This window comes from Acanthochromis polyacanthus, chromosome 1 (genome assembly GCF_021347895.1).
Source record: "Acanthochromis polyacanthus isolate Apoly-LR-REF ecotype Palm Island chromosome 1, KAUST_Apoly_ChrSc, whole genome shotgun sequence".
Taxonomy (NCBI): domain Eukaryota; kingdom Metazoa; phylum Chordata; class Actinopteri; family Pomacentridae; genus Acanthochromis; species Acanthochromis polyacanthus.
Window position 1 is genome coordinate 33,540,902 of NC_067113.1, and position 20,291 is coordinate 33,561,192.

Genomic DNA, 20,291 nt, shown 5'->3' on the forward strand with positions numbered 1-20,291 from the left:
AAAAAACATCTCTGGAGAGCTTCTATGAAAAGAGGAAGAGCTAAAAAGTAATGGTATATGTGACGAAACATTTTTTAATTAAAAAAAACTATTATTTCTTATGTGTCCATGGTGCATGAAAGTTTGTAGACGGCTGAGTAGAAGCTGTGAAATACAATCATTCCTTGCTGTTGATATGTGCAGGATGCGTGAGGACATGTCCACCATGGTGTGCGTGAAGGAGGAGGAGGATCCTGGAGAGAAGCTGTCTCAGGATGAGATCATCTCCAGGACCAAGCAGGTGATCCAGGGGCTGGAGGCCCTGAAGCAGGAGCACCACTCCATCCTGGAGGGCCTGCTGGGGACGCTGCGCTGCCTGAAGCAGGACGAGGAGGGCGTCCTGGTGGAGGAGAAGTCCCACATGATCCGCAAGTCCCTGGAGATGCTGGAGCTGGGGCTGAGTGAGGCTCAGGTGAGTGAACATATGTGCAGCTCTGTACGAGGTCTGACTCGTTTAACCCCCGCCGGTCGCCCAAATGAAGCCCAGGTGTGAGACGTCTGTGGCTCATAATCGCTACTGAAGAGTTTATTTATTCAGTACACATGGAGGTTGAAGAGAGCAGCTGTTTTTACCTGCATCACAAACTCAAAAAAAAAAAAGCCTCAGAGACGCTTCAGAAATGCAGCTAGAGTGTACTGACCTTTACTTGACTGCAGCTTGGCTCGCTATTGTAATGCACATAATCACAGACCAAGAAAACAAAACAGAATTCAAATGTAAATGAGGGAAGTTCAGCCTCTAAGTTCACAAACCTCAGAGCCTTTAATAGAGACACAGCTGTAAATTTCCCTCTGTACACACACTATTCTAAAATCACTGCTTTTACCAGCACACGGTTAATGTCCTGCCCTAAACAAAGACAATAGGAGCTGGGAGGTTTTGCTGCCCATAAAAAATGCAAATCTGCAGGCAAAGTTTGAAAACAAACTTGTGCCATCGTTCAGTCTGCGAACACTGAGTCAGCGATGAGTCACTCTCGATGCTTTCATCTCCCAGCAGAATGTCGATTAAATATACAATTCACTGCACGTACACATGAACGCTCTAATTTATGCCTCCAGCTTTTTACCTGCAGTTGTGGTGAAGTCTGATTTTCCTGCTCCAACACTCTGAATGTTTCTGTGCTGCAAGCCTTTTGTCTAATTACGCCCCTGTAAGCCTTTTATTTTAGCTATTAGTAGGCTGGTTTTACCCAGAAATCCCTCACAGTAACATCAGTGTACACACATTTAGGCAAAGTGGGGAGTTTACACATCTGATCTACAGATGATTTCAAATTTAAAGGTTTTGGTGTAAATGTTTTCACAACTTTACTGATGGCTGTAGGGAGGACAAACTGGAATTGGTGCAAAAAAAAAACTATTCTAAGCCCAAATGTGTGTTTTTTTTAAGATGAGACGTTATAGACGTCATAGATTGAGCCAACCTGATTTCCCTGGGCAGACAGACAGAAGTCAGAGGATTTTAAAGTGCATACCGGAGATATAACACAGACAGCAGGAAAGACTCTCCAATAAAAATCTTTTTCAAGAAGAGACATAATACAGGGTGACCCAAAAGTTTGGAAACAAATGAAAAGTCTATAATCCAAATAATATAATGTTATTTCAATAAATCAGTACCACAGACACATTCAGAAGAGTAACAGATTAGTGTAAAACAAACATATTTAGACATGTTCATGTTTGTTTCTTATACAAAGACATGAACGTTTCCACCAACTGGTTACACTGGTATCTTCTGGAATGTACCTTCATTCATGCTTATGAAGGTTCCTCAGACTGGCCAGTAAATGTTGCCTCATAGTACTTTTGGATGTTTAAAAATTAAAACTGTCAGATACTTTACCATCAAGAGTTTTGAAATCTGACACTGATGGCCTGCATTTTGAAGTTCTGCTCCAGCATACCTGGACCTTATGGTTCTATTCATTTCTTCCGAGTTATTGCACTCGGCAAATATTATGCTTTTAAGTTATTTTATTATGCTATAACAAAAATGGATAAAATAAGAGTGAATTCATGCACCCCCAACTGAAATAGACACTGCAGTTAAACTTTGTTTCCAAACTTTTGGGTCAGCCTGTAGAGGTGAACAATTGAGGCAAATTGATTTCCTTAGGCAGATAGACAAAAGACCGAGGATTTTAAAGTGCGTACTGGAGATGTGCTACAGGTGCAGGCCATTAAAGGCTGCAAAATTTATCCTAAACATACTGTGAGCCAGTGTAAAGAGGCTAAAACAGGACTAATATGCTCACGTTTCTTAGCTCTACTAACAAGCTCCGTGTTTCTAAAAATTTCGAGACATCCCCAGGAGGTATTAGTCCCTTCTGTTTATGATTGCAGTTCTGATTCACACTCAGAGATGCAGGAAATACTCTCCACTTAAAACCTTCTCCTCTTTTCCCAGGTGATGATGGCGCTGTCGAGCCACCTGAGCTCGGTGGAGTCGGAGAAGCAGAAGCTCCGGGCTCAGGTCCGCCGGCTCTGCCAGGAGAACCAGTGGCTGAGGGACGAGCTGGCCGGGACCCAGCAGAAGCTGCAGAAGAGCGAGCAGAGCGTGGCCCAGCTGGAGGAGGAGAAGAAGCACCTGGAGTTCATGAACCAGCTGAAGAAGTACGACGAGGACCTGTCGCCCTCTGTGAGTTATTCTGAAGAACATACGGCCGTATTCTCACGTACGATAAGTCTGACCGTCTCATAACTGGAGTAGGACTGTGAAGCTACGAGCAGTAACAGAGTGGAGTCAGTACTTACGATACTTCTAAGTAGTACAGATTACTTCTATAAGATCAGCACAAAAACTTCATTGAAACAATTTTCAACTTTAATTTTGTGAACAATTTACAGTTATTTTACCGATGTTCCCTCTTTACACATAACTTGCAGAATCAAAGGAAAAATATTAATTTACATTTTAACAAAAACAAACATCAAAAATCTCAGCTTTTTACAAATGGTAATTCATTCTTTTCTTATGTTTAATTTTAAAATTACACTATTTTTAAATGTTTTTAAATCAGCAAAAATATCAGAAATTGAGAGAATCTTTTTTTTATTCCTGGTTCTCCTCTGCTAGTACTTGCTTACTTACTCAGTACTTGCAGCGATACTTCTAAGTAGTACAGATTACTTGTATTAGATCAGCAGAAAAACTTCATTTAAACAATTTTCAACTTTAATTTTGTGAACAATTTACAGTTATTTTACAGATTTTACTAGCCTAGCCGCGCTAGACAACCCACGGCAACGAATGTAATTCTCTGCCGGGGTCGACAACAAAAACGACAACAGTCGTTGAGCTCCATTAGCACCGACTCTGAGTAATCTTTCTGTTAACATGTCTGTAATATACTTGAGCTTCACCCATTGACTGTATAAATAAGGCTTCACCGAACTACCTCATCCTCTGATTTCCGGCGCTCTAGGAGCCTATTTGTTGCACTGATTGGTTGTATACCTACCCAATTGCTGCAGAATGATTTGATAGACAACCTTTTAGCCCGCCTCCCTCCCTGTCGACCCTTGTGCCTTCAGAACATGGGTCTAGCGTGGCTAGGCTAAGATTTTCCCTCTTAACACATAACTTGCAGAATCAAAGGAAAAAGTAATAATTTACATTTTAACAAAAACAAACATCAAAAATCTCAGCTTTTTACAAATGGTAATTCATTCTTTTCTTATGTTTAATTTTAAAATTACACTATTTTTAAATGTTTTTAAATCAGCAAAAATATCAGAAATTGAGAGAATTTTTTTTTATTCCTGGTTCTCCTCTGCTAAAGGAGGAGCTGCGGCACCATAAATGGTTCTTTTCTGCATGATTTTTCTTGCATCCCTTTTCCAGTTTTGCTGTTTGTTTGTGTCTGAATGATCTCTTATTTCTCCTCTCTGGCCGCTAAAAGTCCAACTCGATAGCCTCCAGGTCGCCGATACTTTCCTCACTTTCATTCCTTTGACTTTTATTTCCAGCTGCAGCTTCTCTTCCCCTGATTCCTGCAAGTTTTGGCATTTGGTGATTTTCTTTCTCTCCGTCTCTGAACACCTTATCAGCAGCAGCGACAGCTATCAATATAAACGATCCCGAGTATTTTAAGCACTTTAAAATATGCATGACTGGAGCTGGGCTGCAGAGCGACTGCATCAGCACATCACTTGGAAATGTTCAGATTCACTTCCTTTATAATCTTCTTTTTGCCCTCTTGCAGGAGGAGAAAGATTCTGACTCCAGTAAAGAGAATCTGGACGATCTGTTCCCAGACGACCAGGACGACCAGGCTCCAGGCAGTAAGTGTTCCAGCGTCTTTATCTTCCATCTGCTCTGTGGGATCCTCACACATTTCCAGCCCTGGATCCAAATATGAAATCTACTTCCTGACCTTGGGATGCAGCAGATCTCACTGATGAGTCCAGATTAGTTCCTAAACAGGTTGTTCCCTCTCAAATCATTGGGTATCTTCTGCTCTGACTTGATTGAAACTTTATCAAGAACTATGGATCTTTAAAATCTGATCTTTTTGGATTTTTTTCAGACGAAGAAACAATATATTTTGTTGCCTGTAAATGAGGACAACAGGAGGGTTAAAGTATTTGATAGTCAAGCTAAAGTATCTTTACAAATATTCATATTTTATGCTATAAAATTTTCAGTCCAGTCATAATAGTTGAGCAGAAATTGTTCAATAAATCTGGAGATGGAGTAAAGTTCCTGCACCGATTAAGACCTGAGTTATACGAGTACATTTAGATCATTCAGTAAACTGCAGACTCCTCAATGTTAAGACTTTAAAGGCACTTTTTTTAAAGGGACTTTTTGGGCAACTTTTTTTTCAAACTGTTGCTGCTGAAAACCCAGAACAAAACTTTCATCTTTGCAGCAGCTCTCGTGTAATAAACCAACGTCTAGTCGACCCTCAGTCAGAATTCATCCTGTGATAGATGGAGCTCAGGTCCTCGCTGCTTCTCTGAACTTTTCTCAAGTCTTACATTATAACTCCTGATTTCCTCATTTATCCCAGTAGTTACACACTCCCCGCCTCCCTCCGTCGCTCTCTCACAGCCCAGTTTTCTCTCTGCTCTCGCTCTTCGCGTCGGTGTTTGATGGTTCGGCCTCTCAATAGCTCGGCGGTCCAGACAGTAAAGCTGTGTTGGCTGTGAAGGCCCATTAGTCAGGACCTAGTTCAGCCTGGACCGACGCCAAACGGCCAGAAAACCCTCCCAGTCGCTGTGCTGTTATACACTTTCACTTTTTCTTCTCCGGTCTCTTTTTTTCGTGGCTGTCTGCTGAAATAATGTGCTGCTAAAGATCACGGTGGTGTCGCCGTGAACCGACTTGTTGACTTTCAGGACAGTCTGATCCGCAGGCAGTTAAAGAAACGGATAGACGTGTACAGGCAGCGCTGCTTTGAGCTGTGTGAAGCGATTAAAGGAAGGATTTAATTCACATTTCACCACCAATTTTCATCCAGAAACACCACACAGAGAGAGTTGTTCTGAGTTTTTTAAATATCTGCAGCACCAGAGAGCAGCAGAATCAACACAAGCATCTTTAAAACAAGGGATCTGTTGCCGATTACTTAATTACTTGCTTTTAAATTACAGAAATTACTCCAGACATGGACACAGCACCTTTAACCCTCGTGTCGTCCTGCAGGTCAAAATTGGGCCGTTTTAAAGTTTGAAAATGTGGAGAAAGAAAATATTTTCACGGTGAAACTTCTGATGTCCACATTTTCCACATTTTTGGGAGATCTTTGAACATTTTTTGGTGGAAAAAAAGAAATGTTAAACATGTTTCTTAAGAACATTCACATAAAATTTTCATGAAAATATTAAAAATGCATCATGAAGTGAGAAGTAAACATATTTCAAACATGAACTCATTCTCGTGTGGACAAAAATATAATAGACACAATAAAACAAATAATTATTCTCAACCAAAAAATGGCAGAAAAACACACTGATTCTTGTACAGGGCGTTTTGGACCCACTTCAGGACGAGTGCAGGTCCAATCACTGGAGCATCTAAAGGTTAACCAGATTAGGTTTTATTCAAAGGAAGCTTTCAGTTTTTTTGCCTTTTCTCCTCTATGCCATTAAACTTAAATAAATTTGGGTTGTTGATAAAAGAAGACATTTTAGGACGTCATCTTAGGCTTTTGGAAACACTGATCAACATTTTTTTTTTTGACATTTTTCTCACCATTTATTAACCAAACAGCTAATTGATTAATCAGGAAAATATTCAACAGTTTAAACATCAGGACATGCCTGATGTCAGTTTCCTGCAGCCTAAATTTCTGCCCTCATTTTGCTTGTTTTGTCTGATCAGCAGCTTAAAAATTCACCCAGAACGCTGTCAATGTGTTCAATAAACCGGGTGCAGTCAGAAAAGCAGCCAGAAGACCTAAACCCTGAGGTGTTGTCTGTAAATCTACTCTAGTGACAAACAAACCTCTGATCCCAACAACACAAACAACTCCTTTTTTTTTTTAAACCTCTTTAGCACCGAGGCGACCCCCATTTGGCTGCTGGCTCCAGTTTGTCGGCCAGTTTAAAGCGCTGACAAACTGGACGACAAACTGGTTCACACTCCGGCTGTGAATCCGCCGTCTGAGCCAGACCGCACGTTTACACTCACACTGTTTAACCAACCAACCAGCTGGAAACGGAGCGCATTTAGTAGAAGTAATAAATATTTTGACTTATGTTTATTTCAGTCTCTGCAGCTGGGTAAACAGAGTGTGGAATTTTAATCAGACTTTGTAGTTTTTGATAATAAATACTCCCATTGAACAGTGTGTTCATCCGCAGATAAAAGTAGTCCCCTTTTTGCTTGGGTTTGGTTCACATTTGCTGTTTAACCCTCCTGTTGTCCTCATTTACGGGCACCACAAAATATTGTTTACTTGTCTGAAAAAAATCCCCCCCCCAAAAAAATCCCCAAATTTCTGGAAAATTTGCAAAACCTTCAGGAAAAAAATTCTAATAATTCCTATAATTCCGCCTTAAAAGTTTTATTTTTAAAAAAAAATCCCTCAAATTTGATAAGAAAATTCTTGTAAATATTTTCAAAAAAATGAGTAAAAATTTTCCAAATAAAATCCTCAAAATATCTAAAGTGATTACATATATATCAGTAAAACTTCTAATATTTTCTTTAAGAACATTCACATAAAAAAATCCAGCGAATTTTGCTGGATTTTGGCTGATTTTTATGTGAATTTTCTTAAAGAAACATTTGTAACATTTCTTTATTTCCACAAAAAATGTTCAAAAATTTCACAGAAATGTTAAAAATGTGGACATCAGAAGTTTCACTGTGAAATTATATATTTTTTCCACATTTTTAAACCTTAAAACGGGTCAATTTTGACCCACAGGACGACACGAGCGTTAAGGCATTTAATGAGACTTTACTACAACTGAAACTGTGCATATGAGTCTTTTTTTCAGTCGTGGGTTTGTTTATTCAGTAGGAAATGACAGAAAGGTCAAGAAACAGAAATGTCAGCTCCATATCTTGTTGTTTACCTTCTCCAGAACTTCAATTTGATGTTGTTTTGAGTCGAATAGCTCGTCGTCTTTGCGTCTCTGATCGTTCACACATGTTTTTGTATGAACAGGAATGCGTGTGGTGTTAACTCGCCCACTCTTACAGTATTTCGTGGGTGTAATTTTAGGTTATGATCCAGATTTCTCCGTGTTTTTGGCCCAAATTGTGATTGCAGTGCAGGTTGTAGGGCAGAGGAAGGGTGTTTTCTAGGATACTGTGTCAAATACAATGATCTTTTTTCACGCTTTAGGTGGAAAAACTGGCCTCATTCTTGTGTTTTTCAGCGTTTTCTCCCCGGTCGTGTGGCGGCAGAGCGTGTGCTGCGCTGCTAAATGAATTATGACTGAAAGAGAGGAGCCGGCTGAGGGATAAGGCGAACACAAGATTGACTCTCTCCTGCATAAATCTCTATCAAATGGGTGTCGCTGTAGAGGTCAATACCGCATAATGATGTAAAAAAAATGATGTGACATTTCTCTCCCGCGTTATTAAGATGGTAATGCCATTGCTTTGGATGTTTTTACTTCAAATAAATCCTGAAGCTGCAGATGGAGAAGGTAGACAAGCAGAAAATTCATAACACGGGAGACTTATTTATATGTTTATTGCAGGAGATTTATTGGCACCAAAGCACCGGGAATTACCTGCCGTCTTTTACAAGTAAATAACTTTTCACCAAATAGCTTCTTTTTAAAAATAACAGTTGTATCGTTTGCTTTTCTTTTCCCCAAAGACTACAGATTACCAGAGTTTCCAAGCTCGCCAGAAGACATTAGTCAGATTTTGGTGGAATTAGCTCCTTTCTGATAAGTTTTCCATTACAGAGGGTTCTCGGTTTACGACGTACGGCGTTTCGTCGTTATGTGGAAGTAGTTGGCGATAGGGCTGCAACTAACGACACGTCGACTAATCGTCTGAGCACGATACGTCATCAAAAGCGGAAGTGAACGCGCAATGCAACAGAAATCACCGTCCGACAGGAGCACGGAACGCGGATGGACAGACGGTGCTGCATCGTGCATGTATTATGTATGCACGATGCAGCGCGGATGTCCGTGTTTAGATACAGCTGTATAGTAAACGCTGACATCCGCGTTTACGATAGATCGTGGATGTCCACGCTGCATCGTGCATACATAATACATGCACGATGCAGCGCCGATGTCCGTCCGTGTTCCGCGCTCCGGTCGGATGGTGATTTCTGTTGCATTGCGCGCTCACTTCCGCTTTTGATGACGTATCGTGCTCAGACGATTAGTTGACGCGTCATTAGTTGCAGCCCTAGTTGGCATAGGTCGTTTACATTCTCTGGTTGTACGCCACCTTGGATTGTGCTACATGCGCTAACTTTCTGCCCTTCATTATGTCTCCCAAGCGTAAGTCAGACCCTTCTGATGGCCGCGCTTCAAAGAAAAGGAAAGCCGTCAACATGGAAGTGAAATTAGACATAATAAAGCACTGAAGTTGTAAAATCAGTGCAACATGTGCCGCTTTCGTCTTGTAAAATGACTCATACGTGCATGGAAGTCATTGGTGTTTGTGACTTTTCCAAAGAATTGATCGATATCGTGATGCACGTAACGGCTTTGTTTACATTTTCGCCGGAGTTCCGACTCACGGCCAAAAATCAGCTTGCATCAATCCGTAGGAAGGGAATAGTGACTTAAGTCGAGGACTCCTTGTATGCAGTTTAAAAATCTGCGATACAGTGAGACGGTAAAAAGTGAACCGCGATGTGGCGAGGGACGGCTGTACATTGTTTGGTGTGCCATTGCTGTGGAGGGTTTGTTCACATTAATTCAGATTCAGAAAACTTCATTTGTCCCCAGGGGGCAATTCCAAAGGCATGTAGAGCAGTCAGTGCAACAATGACATAATGAAGAAATGGGGATAAATGCATATACAAGCCATGAGGAACATGAAAACTAATGTGTGTGAATGTGTTCATGTTTAGAAGCAGCGATGTTACCCGCATGTCTGAGACCTGGAAATATAAAGCACAGAGAAGCAGAATTTTTGTTTGCTTTAGTGGCTTTTCAGATAAACACAGTACAGGAAAGTGATCCAGAGAGAATGCGTTAATTCAGTGATTATCCGCCTGAACCCACTCACATAAACAAACATGCAGCACAGACAGTGAGGTAGCTGCATCTAGACACACATTTAAAGCACTTACAATAAGGGTAGAAGCTCCTCTTGCTTCAGGGCATCGACTGAAGGTTAGAAAATGAAATAAACATGAGCAGATTTGCTGTGTGTTTTGAGCAGGTGAAGAGGAAATATTCAGAAACAGAGCGACGGTGCACCTTTAGAGGATCGACTCTTCATCCAGCGGCATTAATCCCGTCAGAGTGAAACAGAGCCGCCTCAGGCTTCTCTAGATTAGACGTCTTTCCTCCCACAGCTCATTCAGACGGCCTCACAGGGTTTTGGGGGTTTTGGTAAATTGCCGTCAGCGGGAAGGAGATAATGGCGACGACAGCTCTGGCTTTATTTGAGTTGGCCCGCGGCTGACTTACAGTCATTTTGTTTTTCTCTGCAAATATTTACATTTTCAACAAAAAACGAGCCTCTCGACCTGCAGCGTTTTAGAATAAAGGTCAGAGATTTAAGTCAAGTAGAGGCAGTTCAACGCTTTCATAATGCTCCTTAAATGTGAATATTTTCTGGTTTCTTTCGTCCGCTGTGACGGTAAACTAAATGTCTTTGGGTTGTGGCCAAAGCAGCACATTTCAGGACATCATCTTTGGTTTTAAAATTGTTGGTTTTTACTCATTTTTTTTAGGAAAGAAATGTCTAGATGTTGTGATTTTATTTTCTTAAATCTGAATATTTTCTGGTTTCTTGCCTCCTCTGTTATGGTTTTACACATTTAAAGTCTCTTTGGCTTCATAATAGTTGGTTTAGAGTCATTTTTTGTGAAAAAAAATGTCTGAATCTTGTGATTGTAGCTTTTCAAATCTGAATATTTTCTGGTTTCTTTCGTCCGCTGTGACAGTAAACTAAATGTCTTTGGGTTGTGGCCAAAGCAACACATTTCAGGACATCATCTTTGGCTTTAAAATTGTTGCATTTAACTCATTGTTGAGGAAATAAATGTCTAAATCTTGTGATTTTAGCTTCTTAAATGTGAATGTTTCCTGGTTTCTTGCCTCCTCTGTGATGGTTTTTGCCAAAACTAGACATTTGAAGCCTCTTTAACTTTAAAATAGTTGGTTTAGAGCAATTTTTAGGTAAAAAAATATGGTTAAATCATGTGATTTTAGCTATTTAAATGTGAATATTTCCTGGTTTCCTTCATCCTCTGTGACAGTGAACTGAATATCTTTGGGTTGTGACCAAAACAAGACATTTAAGGACGTCATTTTTGGCATTGAAATTGTTGTTTTAAAGTTTTGTTTTTGGGGATAAAATGCCTAAATCTTGTCATTTTAGCTTCTTAAATGTGAATATTTTCTGGTTTCTTTTGTCCTCTGTGGCAGTAATTTGACAAACGTAGATATTTGTCATCTTGAGCTTTGGAAAACACATTTTTCACTTTTTTTCACATTGACAACATCTAATCCACTTTGAGGCTGGTGGTTAAGGGAGTTTGTGCTTTTGCAGCTCCAAAGCTTTTGAACAGATTTTCCTTCTGCCATGACACTTAAATTAAAAACCCTGAAGATGAACACGTTTTAAATGGCTTTTGGTTGCTTGCAGTGGTTTTAATATTCTAGTATTTCTGTATTTTATTTGAGAAAGAAAGATGTGGAAAGTTGTTTTCTTTGAGCATTTTATTTAAACTTTTTGCTTTCTGTGTTGCTTTGTTGGTCCGTATTTTTGTTGTCGCCTGTTTTATTACACGTTCAACACTTTAGCACTTCAAAATGTGCTTTTTAGACGACCTTAATTTGAAGCTAATACGTTAGCAGATTGCTAGCTGCAGCGCTAACTCCATCCTTTGTGTCTGTGGATGAAAACTAGCTGTTTTACTTTACGTTTTGGTGCATTGTGTTGTCGTTAAGATGCCTGGATGCTCTCTAGTCATTTCTGTTGTGTGTTATTCTGAGCGTGCCGGTTCTCCAGCGGTTCTGAACACCTGGTACCACTCGGCGTCTTCTCTGTGATCCGTGTTTTTCCTGCAGTGGGCGGCTCCCACTCCAAACCCTCTGGCTCTCCTTCAGAGTAAATATAGAGCCGCCTGCCTTTAATAAGAAACCCAATCAGGTGGTTTCCTGACCCCTGTCGCCTACGTTCAAGCATCTTAGACACTAGAACCAGACGGATGGACGGTCAAACAGTTCCCCTGTCAGTGCAGATATTCCGGTCACAACCCCGTTAAACGCAGCACTGTGGAGCCGCTGCATTAGCTTTGCATCGCAGCAGAACGAGGACATTGTTTTTGTGTGAATAATCCTGTTTGTAGGGCGGTATGGTGACAGTCAGCCAGTGTTTGTTTACGGTTCTGTCAGGTTTGACCCGTTTATGTAAAAGATTCAGGAGATGTTTCTTTTACGTCAATTCATAGGAGGAATGTACGCGCACAACATTTATAGATAATAAAACCCACATCATAAAGCTGTTTACTGAAAGGAAAAAAGTATTGACTGTCCATCCAAAATTAATTAACGTGTTTTGAGTAATTCTGGACAAATTTTTAGTCAGTTTGGACAAGTTTTGGGGCAAACTTTTGGTCTTTTTGTTCCATATTTGGGGGATTTTGCATCTTTTGTTTTTTGCATATAATTTTGGTCGTTTTGTGACACTTTTTGAATAATTTCGTGACTTATATTTCCCTCAGGATTAATAAAGCACCCATCCATCCATCCATCCATCCATCCATCCATCCATCCAGGAGGAAAAACACACTTGAGCTCACCAGTGCAAATTTACAAAAAATTTGATGCAAAACATCAGAATTAGCTGAAAATCACAAAAAATTGACAGAAAAACAACTAAAACTGAATACAAAACGAGATGAAAAAAACCCAAAATGAGACACAAAAACAAACAACGCTGGAAAACCCAAAAAATTGTACGCAAAAATGCATAAATAAGAGGCAAAATAAGCAAAACTAAGCAGTAAACAACCAAACTGATATGCAAAACAACCAAAACTAGATGCAAAATGACAAAAAAATTGATGAAAAATTAGCAAAAATAGATACAAAGCGACCGCATCTCGACGAAAGATAATCTAACTGGATGCAAAATGACCAAAACTAGTTGCAAAACAACCAGAACTAGACAAAAATGATTAAAATTTGACAGAAAAACAACTAAAACTAGATGCAAAACAACCAAACTCAGACACAGAACGAACAAAACTGGGACACCAAAAAAAAAATTACAGGCAAAATAACATAAATATGTTTAAAATTTCCTTGCTGCGGGGTCAACATGAGATCTATCCGTCCATCCATCCATCTCTTTAGGAGGAACACATTTGAGCTCTGTTAAGTTCTGTCGTTTCACATGTTTGCAAACTTTGACACAAAATCACCACAAAAATTATCAAAAGTAACAGGATGGTTTTGTCTGACATTTCTTGACCCTTGTAGGTAAAAATACATTAAATATTCCAGATGACTCCAGCATATTTCATTAATTTATCTCAGAATCTGATATATTTAACGTTCCCGTCTTTTTTTTTTTTTTTTTCCGCCTCCAGTCCAGCCGGCTCACGGCAGCGCTGCAGCAGCCGCCGCTCAGCAGGGAGGCTACGAGATCCCGGCCCGCCTGAGGACCCTCCACAACCTGGTGATCCAGTACGCCTCCCAGGGCCGCTACGAGGTGGCCGTGCCCCTCTGCAAACAGGCCCTGGAGGACCTGGAGAAGACCTCCGGACACGACCACCCAGACGTGGCCACCATGCTGAACATCCTGGCCCTGGTTTACAGGTAATTGGTGATTTATTCATGCGTCAGTGTGGTTTCTGAGGAGATCTAATGATTTTCTGTCTGGAGCTGATGAATTATGTTTTAGCTCCTGGGTTTCCGTTAGTCCAGCATTCTAAATATATTAGCCCTGATGCATCTTTCATAGTCGAGGCTCATATTTAATTAAAATATTTGCTGAATATATTTGCACTCTGCTCTCGCTCATTAATCCTCAGAGTTCCCTGCTGCTGTGGCTGCTATTACACAAGCCTTTCCAGGAATTAAAAAGCTCCTTAATAGTTGATTTGTTATCAGTGTTTGGTAGAAAAGGAATGATTCAAAGGCAGCTCAGACGTGTTGCATACGACACGAATAAGCAAACAATGTGCAGAAGAACGTAAAGAGATCGCAATGAGGTGCCAAAAATACTGGTATTTACAAAAAAAGGTGCACAAATTGTTAGTTTTTACATTAAAATAGGTGATTATAGGAATCAAAAATGCATTAGAATAGTATTATAGCTGTACAAAAAGGGTTTATGAATGTCAGTTTATCCTTTTAAATGGACTTTTTTTGGTTTCAGACATTTTACCTAACATGTGCATCTTTTTTTTTACAGAAAAGCAATGCATTTGTTGAAACCATATTATAACAGAACCAGACAAAATACAGGCAAACCTACGCTGTAAAAACATCCGTTTAAAAACACTAAAAATCAAGCAGCAATTTTGACAAAAAGTACTGTTAAAAACAGTAAAACAGTGTAATTTTATGGTAACAGACACATTGTAAAGGACGAATTCTAAAATATGCATATATATAAAAATACAGATTTTTATTTAATTATTTTTTTCCATAATAAACATGTAAATTATGAACTATTTCTATGATTTTATTAGTTATCTGTAATTTCACAAAACAGAAAAAACCTGGAAAATACCAGTTCTTCTCTTTTCTCCTTAATTTACCTTATTTTTGCTGACTTAAATCCAATTTTTAAAAAAAAGTACTTATAATTGTATAGTCTGACACTGTAAATTAACAACAGCAACAAAGATTTTGGATGGTGTAACCATTGTTTTTTTTTTAATTTATTTAAAATTTTGACCCATTTCTTTACGTGTAAATGAACACTTTCTTGTGATTTTTCTGGTTATTAACAGTAATTTCACAAAATGGGGACAATGTGTAAGGTAACGGTTACTTTCTAGTCCGTAATATACAGTAGATCATTTGTCTTTCAGAAAAACATCACATATCTGTGAAATAAGGATGTTTTTGCTGATTTGCTGAGTATTCTAGGCATACAAAATACAATTAAACGGTATTATTGACGTAGATAAAGGCGCAGTGGGGAAATAGAACTAATAATAATGAGCCTGAGTGATGAGTTGACCTAACCACCTTCACATCCCACATTTTTTCCTCTTTTTCTCCAGAGAGAAAACGTGATAATAACCGTACATTGAGCCTTTTTGTCCCTTGAGATCTCAGGATTGCAGGGTTTGGGTAACTCCCTCTCAGCGATACGTGACCGGCCTCCAGATGAGAGCCGGGAGAAGCCAAACAAACCGAAGATTTACAGTAGAGTCGAGCGAGCGTTAACTCCTCGACCCGAGTAGACGAGAACAAAAGATCGGCACACAAGAGCCGGACAAGTGTCTTAAAGGATCGTCGCCGTGTTCTTCTTTCACCGACACAAATCTCAGCAGCTGAATAGTGAACTTTGTGAAGGAGTGAGGGTCTGTGTTGGCTCGTTGTCGGCCGACTGGTGCGTTGATGGTGGGAACCTCTGCAGAGCTGTTTTAACCTGAAAGTAACGAGCCGGTGGTTTATGCTCCTCGTGCTTCATCCTGTCCATCCGTGTGTGTTTGCTTCTGTCTGACTCAGGGATCAGAACAAATACAAGGAGGCGGCCAACCTGCTGAACGACGCTCTGGCCATCAGGGAGAAGACTCTGGGTCGGGACCATCCAGCTGTGAGTACATCTGGCTCTGAGCTATTCTGCATTTTGGCGCCACACCAGAAAACCAGAAACCATTTAACCCGTCAGCAGATGAGGTATCGTTTGCATTATCCTAACGCTGGTTTGTTTACCTTGGAACCTTCTGCAAGCACTTGTTTCTCGCAGGACTGGTCAGAGTGGGACCAACATTATTATATATCATCATTATGATTATCTATCTATTCTATATGCTACAGACAAATTAACAATCTCCACTTAATTTAGCATCAGCTTGAAAGCAAAAACACAAATAATTTTTTCTTAATCTAATCGTAAATAATTCAGGCATATTTTCATTTTATTCTGACATTTAAATAAGGGCTGAACAATTTAGGGAACATATCTCCTCGCACATGTTGTGATTTGTTATTATATTTTTGAACATTTAAGCTTCAGTTTAATATTTACTGTGAAAGAATTTTAAAATATATTCAGATTCAAATCACTTTATTTGAAATTTACAAAAGATAAAATATGATAAAATACAAAATGCCACACAGTATTAAAATTAGTGATGAATATTTGCCGAATGAGACACTTTCAAAATATTTCCAGCTCTTTTTTGAAATGCAAAGATGCTTAACTTAAATTTATAAATTTCTTCCAGTATTTTGAAAATGACGTTGAAGATAAAACAATTATTTTGACTGTTGAATAAATATTGTCATAAAAGCATCTAATAATTCAGGTAAACAAGACGAGTTTATATGTAAAGCACATTTCAACAATAAGGCAAGAAACTGTGCTTCATAAAATTCATTAAAAGTGTCCAAACAAAGTGTAAAAGCAGCTTAAAACATAATAAATCACATATCAGCATATTGAAAAGAGCGAAAGGGAATAAAACAACCACGATATAAGCAGGAAATTAAGAAAAATTTCCGGCTGTGTATTCTGTAATGAACTAATAATGAAGTTATATTAATAAATTGTAATTAAACAGCGAGTCAGACTTGCTCCATGATGTACATGCATTTCTGAGTGTGTTGTTTTGATTTACAATTAATTATTCAGCCCTAGTACAAACTTTTCTTGTTGTATCAGCATATTATGTTCTTATAACGTTAAACTTGTGTTTGAATGAGGAAAAGGTGCACAGAGAACAGATAAATAGACGAATGTGGCTCATTTGCTTGAGTTTTATTACTTATGCGACATCATGACACTGTTATTGATTAGATGGAGGATATTGTGATCAATGAGAAGCTTCCTCCAGATGGTCTGAGTCATTCTGTCGGTGCATTTTAAATTCTGTTTTTGCGGACTAATCCCAACATCATCCGTCATCATTAACGCCGGCAGAATGTTTCAGCTCGAGCGTGAAGTCATCAAATCATGCAAATGAGCCGTTTCTCTCGATTTATCCACTTTCTGTGCATGAGTTCCTCATTTAAACATAAACTATCGAGATTAAACATTAAATATTTCACGTTATAATGTCATATTGATCTGTTTTTCCTCTTCTGGCATATCAGCGATTCACTTTTGCGTTTTTCCTTGTTTTGGAGAGTTGGAAAATATCCTTTGTGACACCGGTATAATTGGATTTATTTGGATCGCGGAGGCACCTTGTGATTATTTTCAAGGGCAGACTGTTCTTGTAGTCAAACGTAAGATAATAAAATGAATTTAAAAGCTCACAAAAACCTCAAGCAGCACTGCAGGTATAGTTTTCTTTCATTTGTGAGAATTAGACGAGAAGAACAATACCTCACACATGTATGTGCTGCTAATGTGAAGCTACAGCCTGTTAGCTTGTTAGCTTAGCTTAGCATAAAGACAGAAAACAGAGCAAGACTTACTCTAAACAAAACAACATGTGTAAAGCTCACGAAATAACACTTTATCTGTCATTTGTTTAATCTGCAAAGCATAAAAATGACAAATTACGGAGAGGTAACCTAAATTAGCTCCTTTTAGAAGAAGCCAAGCTAGCTGTTTTAATCTTTAGTGATGAATAATTACCAAATGAGACACTTGAAAAATATTTACAACTCCTTTTTTGTAATGCAAAGATGCTTATCTTAAACATATGATTTTTTTCCCAATATTTATAAAATGGCATTAGAGCTAAAACAATTGTATTTGATTGTTAAGATAAATAAGTCATGAAAATTTAAAAAAATCTAATAAATCAAGTAAACCTCAAACAACACTGTAGGTTTATTTTTCTTTTTTAATTTGTGAGAATTAGGCGAGAAGAACAATACCTCACAGGTATATATGCTGCTAATATGAAGCTACAACCTGTTAGCTTGTTAGCTTAGCTTCGCATAAAGACAGAAAACAGAGCTTGATTCACTCCAAACATAACATGTCTAAAGCTCACTAATTGACACTTTATCTGTCATTTCTTGCATCTGCAAAGTATAAAGTGACAAAAGATAACCCAATTTAGCTCCTTTTAGAAGAAGCTACGCTAGCAGTTTTAATCTTTACACCAAGCTAGGCTATTATTTCTTATTTTATATCCGGATGTGAGGGTGTTATTGATCTTCTCGTCTCGCTCTCATCATAAAAGTAAATAAAAATAACTCAGAAAACGTTGAGCTTTAATGTAAGGTATAAAATAACCGAGGCTTCCTGACTGTCATCGTTAAACACTTTAATGCCATCCAGGCTCGACGGCGGAAAAAGGCAATAAGAGTTGTTTACCTTGTTAGCGACTGAGCCTTCCAATCTGATTTTTATTTTCACATCGTCATTACAGTCTCCTCTCCGCCACACGGCTGTTTTTGGCGGCTCCATTGTCCCGTTTGCCCCCCAGCAATCGATAAAATTCATTTAAAGATATTTTCCCAGCTGCCCCTCAGGTAGCACATACAATAACAGAGACATTTATCATTATTAAAGACCGTGAAGTAGGAAGTTGGAGCTACAGTTGAACTTCTTTGTTGTTTTTTTGCAAGTGGGTTTATGGATGTCTATTTAGCATCTTAAATTGAGTTTTTCCAATTTCAGAAAAGTTGGGTGGGACATTTGTGCATCTTTTTGACAGAAACACTTTACAGAGTTGAAGAAGAATTAAAACATTTCAAACTGATTAGGTAATTTAAAATGACAAAAAAGTTGTTTAAGATAAAATAATTGCTAATTATGCAAATGTGATACTATAAAGACATCAAACAACATGATTGTCTGTTAATGACTTTGTTGAACCCATGCTTCAACAAAACTAGATAAAATACAGACAAACCTAATGAATGCACAGTGTACCATGTATATTTTAAATTACAGCGTGGATTTAATGAATAACTGACTCAGATTCTGTGTTAACCTCAGCAGGCCTCCACTGTCTGGACCTCCATCATGCTTCACTTTGTGAAAACGAGGTTAGCCCTCCTCCAGCCTCTGCCATCAGACCCTGTGTCTTTTCCACGAGGAAGTGATTGGGATCAGTGATTCACCGTTATAAAGAAATCACATTTTAAATTATATATATTATCAGAAACTGATTCACAGTCTCCTGATTTTTCTTCATCCTTCTTTATTTCATGTTTTCATCGTCTTCTCCATGTTGTTAATGTTCAGAATTGGTGCAAAAATTCAAGTGGTTCCAAATACTCCTGGTTGCAGCCAGGTACGGGGTTATTTATAAATTAGGTGTAACCTTGCAGCACTGGCATTGTTGGGTGGTTTGTTATTGGTAAGTTCATTGTTGGTTGGTTTATTGTTGGTTGGTTTGTTATTGGTAAGTTCATTGTTGGTTGGTTTGTTATTGGTAAGTTCATTGTTGGTTGGTTTGTTATTGGTAAGTTCATTGTTGGTTGGTTTGTTGTTGGTTGGTTTATTGTTGGTTGGTTTGTTATTGGTCAGTTCATTGTTGGTTGGTTGGTTTGTTGTTGGTTGCTTTGTTATTGGTTGGTTTGTTGTTGGTTGGTTTATTGTTGGTTGGTTTGTTATTGGTCAGTTCATTGTTGGTTGGTTTTTTATTGGTTGGTTCATTGTTGGTTGGTTTGTTGTTAGTTGGTTGGTTTAGTGTTGGTTAGTTGGTTTGTTGTTGGTTGGTTCATTGTTGGTTGGTTTGTTGTTGATTGGTTAGGTCGTTGTTGGTTGGTTTGTTGTTGGTTGCACATGCACCAACACACTTAACCTGTGATTACATAGCAGCAGATTTCTTGGTCTGGACTGGTTCCAATTAGGCTGCAGGATGAACTGTGGACCTTGACTTGATGACTCCTGGTTATAAAAGCGGGTTCCTGAGTTGGTAAATATCTGGTGGTGAATTGACCCAGCAACCAACACCCTGTATCGCAGTTGCTGCTCGGATTAGAGGAAAGATCGCTGCTTGTTGGAGCAACAAAATCAGAGATGAAAGACCCTGGTTGTGTTCCAGATCACATATTTTTGTTTTTTATTTTAAGTACAGCCACCTTCATAAAGAATGTCCTGTTTAATGCAGTATGTTTACAACTAGGATGTACAGAAAACGTTGTGTTTTACACACTGAAATCTGACTTAATGTAGCCAAACGTTCAGGTATTTTTGTCACACCACATCTGACACCCTCCTTTGATTATAAAGTGTAATGAAGCAGAAACTTGAGTAATCTGAGGCCGACATCAAATATACCGTCCTTGTGGAAACTCCTGGCATCCCCAGCTGTGTGTTTGTGACTCCGTCTGTACATAAAAAGGTTTATTCAAGCCGTTTAACATCGCATGTTATTTAGCTGTTTAACCCAGCTGTGCAACGACTCGCATTTTATGAGCGTCATTTCAGCTCAGAGCGTCTTTAGGAAGTTTGTTTTACTCTGACTCAGACATCCGACTGTGCTGATCGTTTTTCGAGCTAAAATCACTGTAGAAATACTTCTAACACAGTACTG

The 20,291-nt window shown here is 38.8% G+C and overlaps 1 protein-coding gene across 4 annotated transcripts in view; it reads left to right on the forward strand.

Moving 5' to 3' along the window:
- klc1a (kinesin light chain 1a) overlaps positions 1-20,291 on the forward strand; it is a 71,942-nt gene that overhangs the window by 11,772 nt on the left and 39,879 nt on the right. For all 4 annotated transcript variants that reach the window (XM_022201039.2, XM_022201041.2, XM_022201042.2 and 1 more), the window contains exons 2-6: positions 184-451; positions 2,453-2,683; positions 4,251-4,329; positions 13,251-13,479; positions 15,349-15,436. In XM_022201039.2, the coding sequence (XP_022056731.1) occupies positions 185-451; positions 2,453-2,683; positions 4,251-4,329; positions 13,251-13,479; positions 15,349-15,436 (894 nt within the window). In that variant the 5' untranslated portion in view covers position 184. The remainder of the gene's footprint in view (positions 1-183; positions 452-2,452; positions 2,684-4,250; positions 4,330-13,250; positions 13,480-15,348; positions 15,437-20,291) is intronic.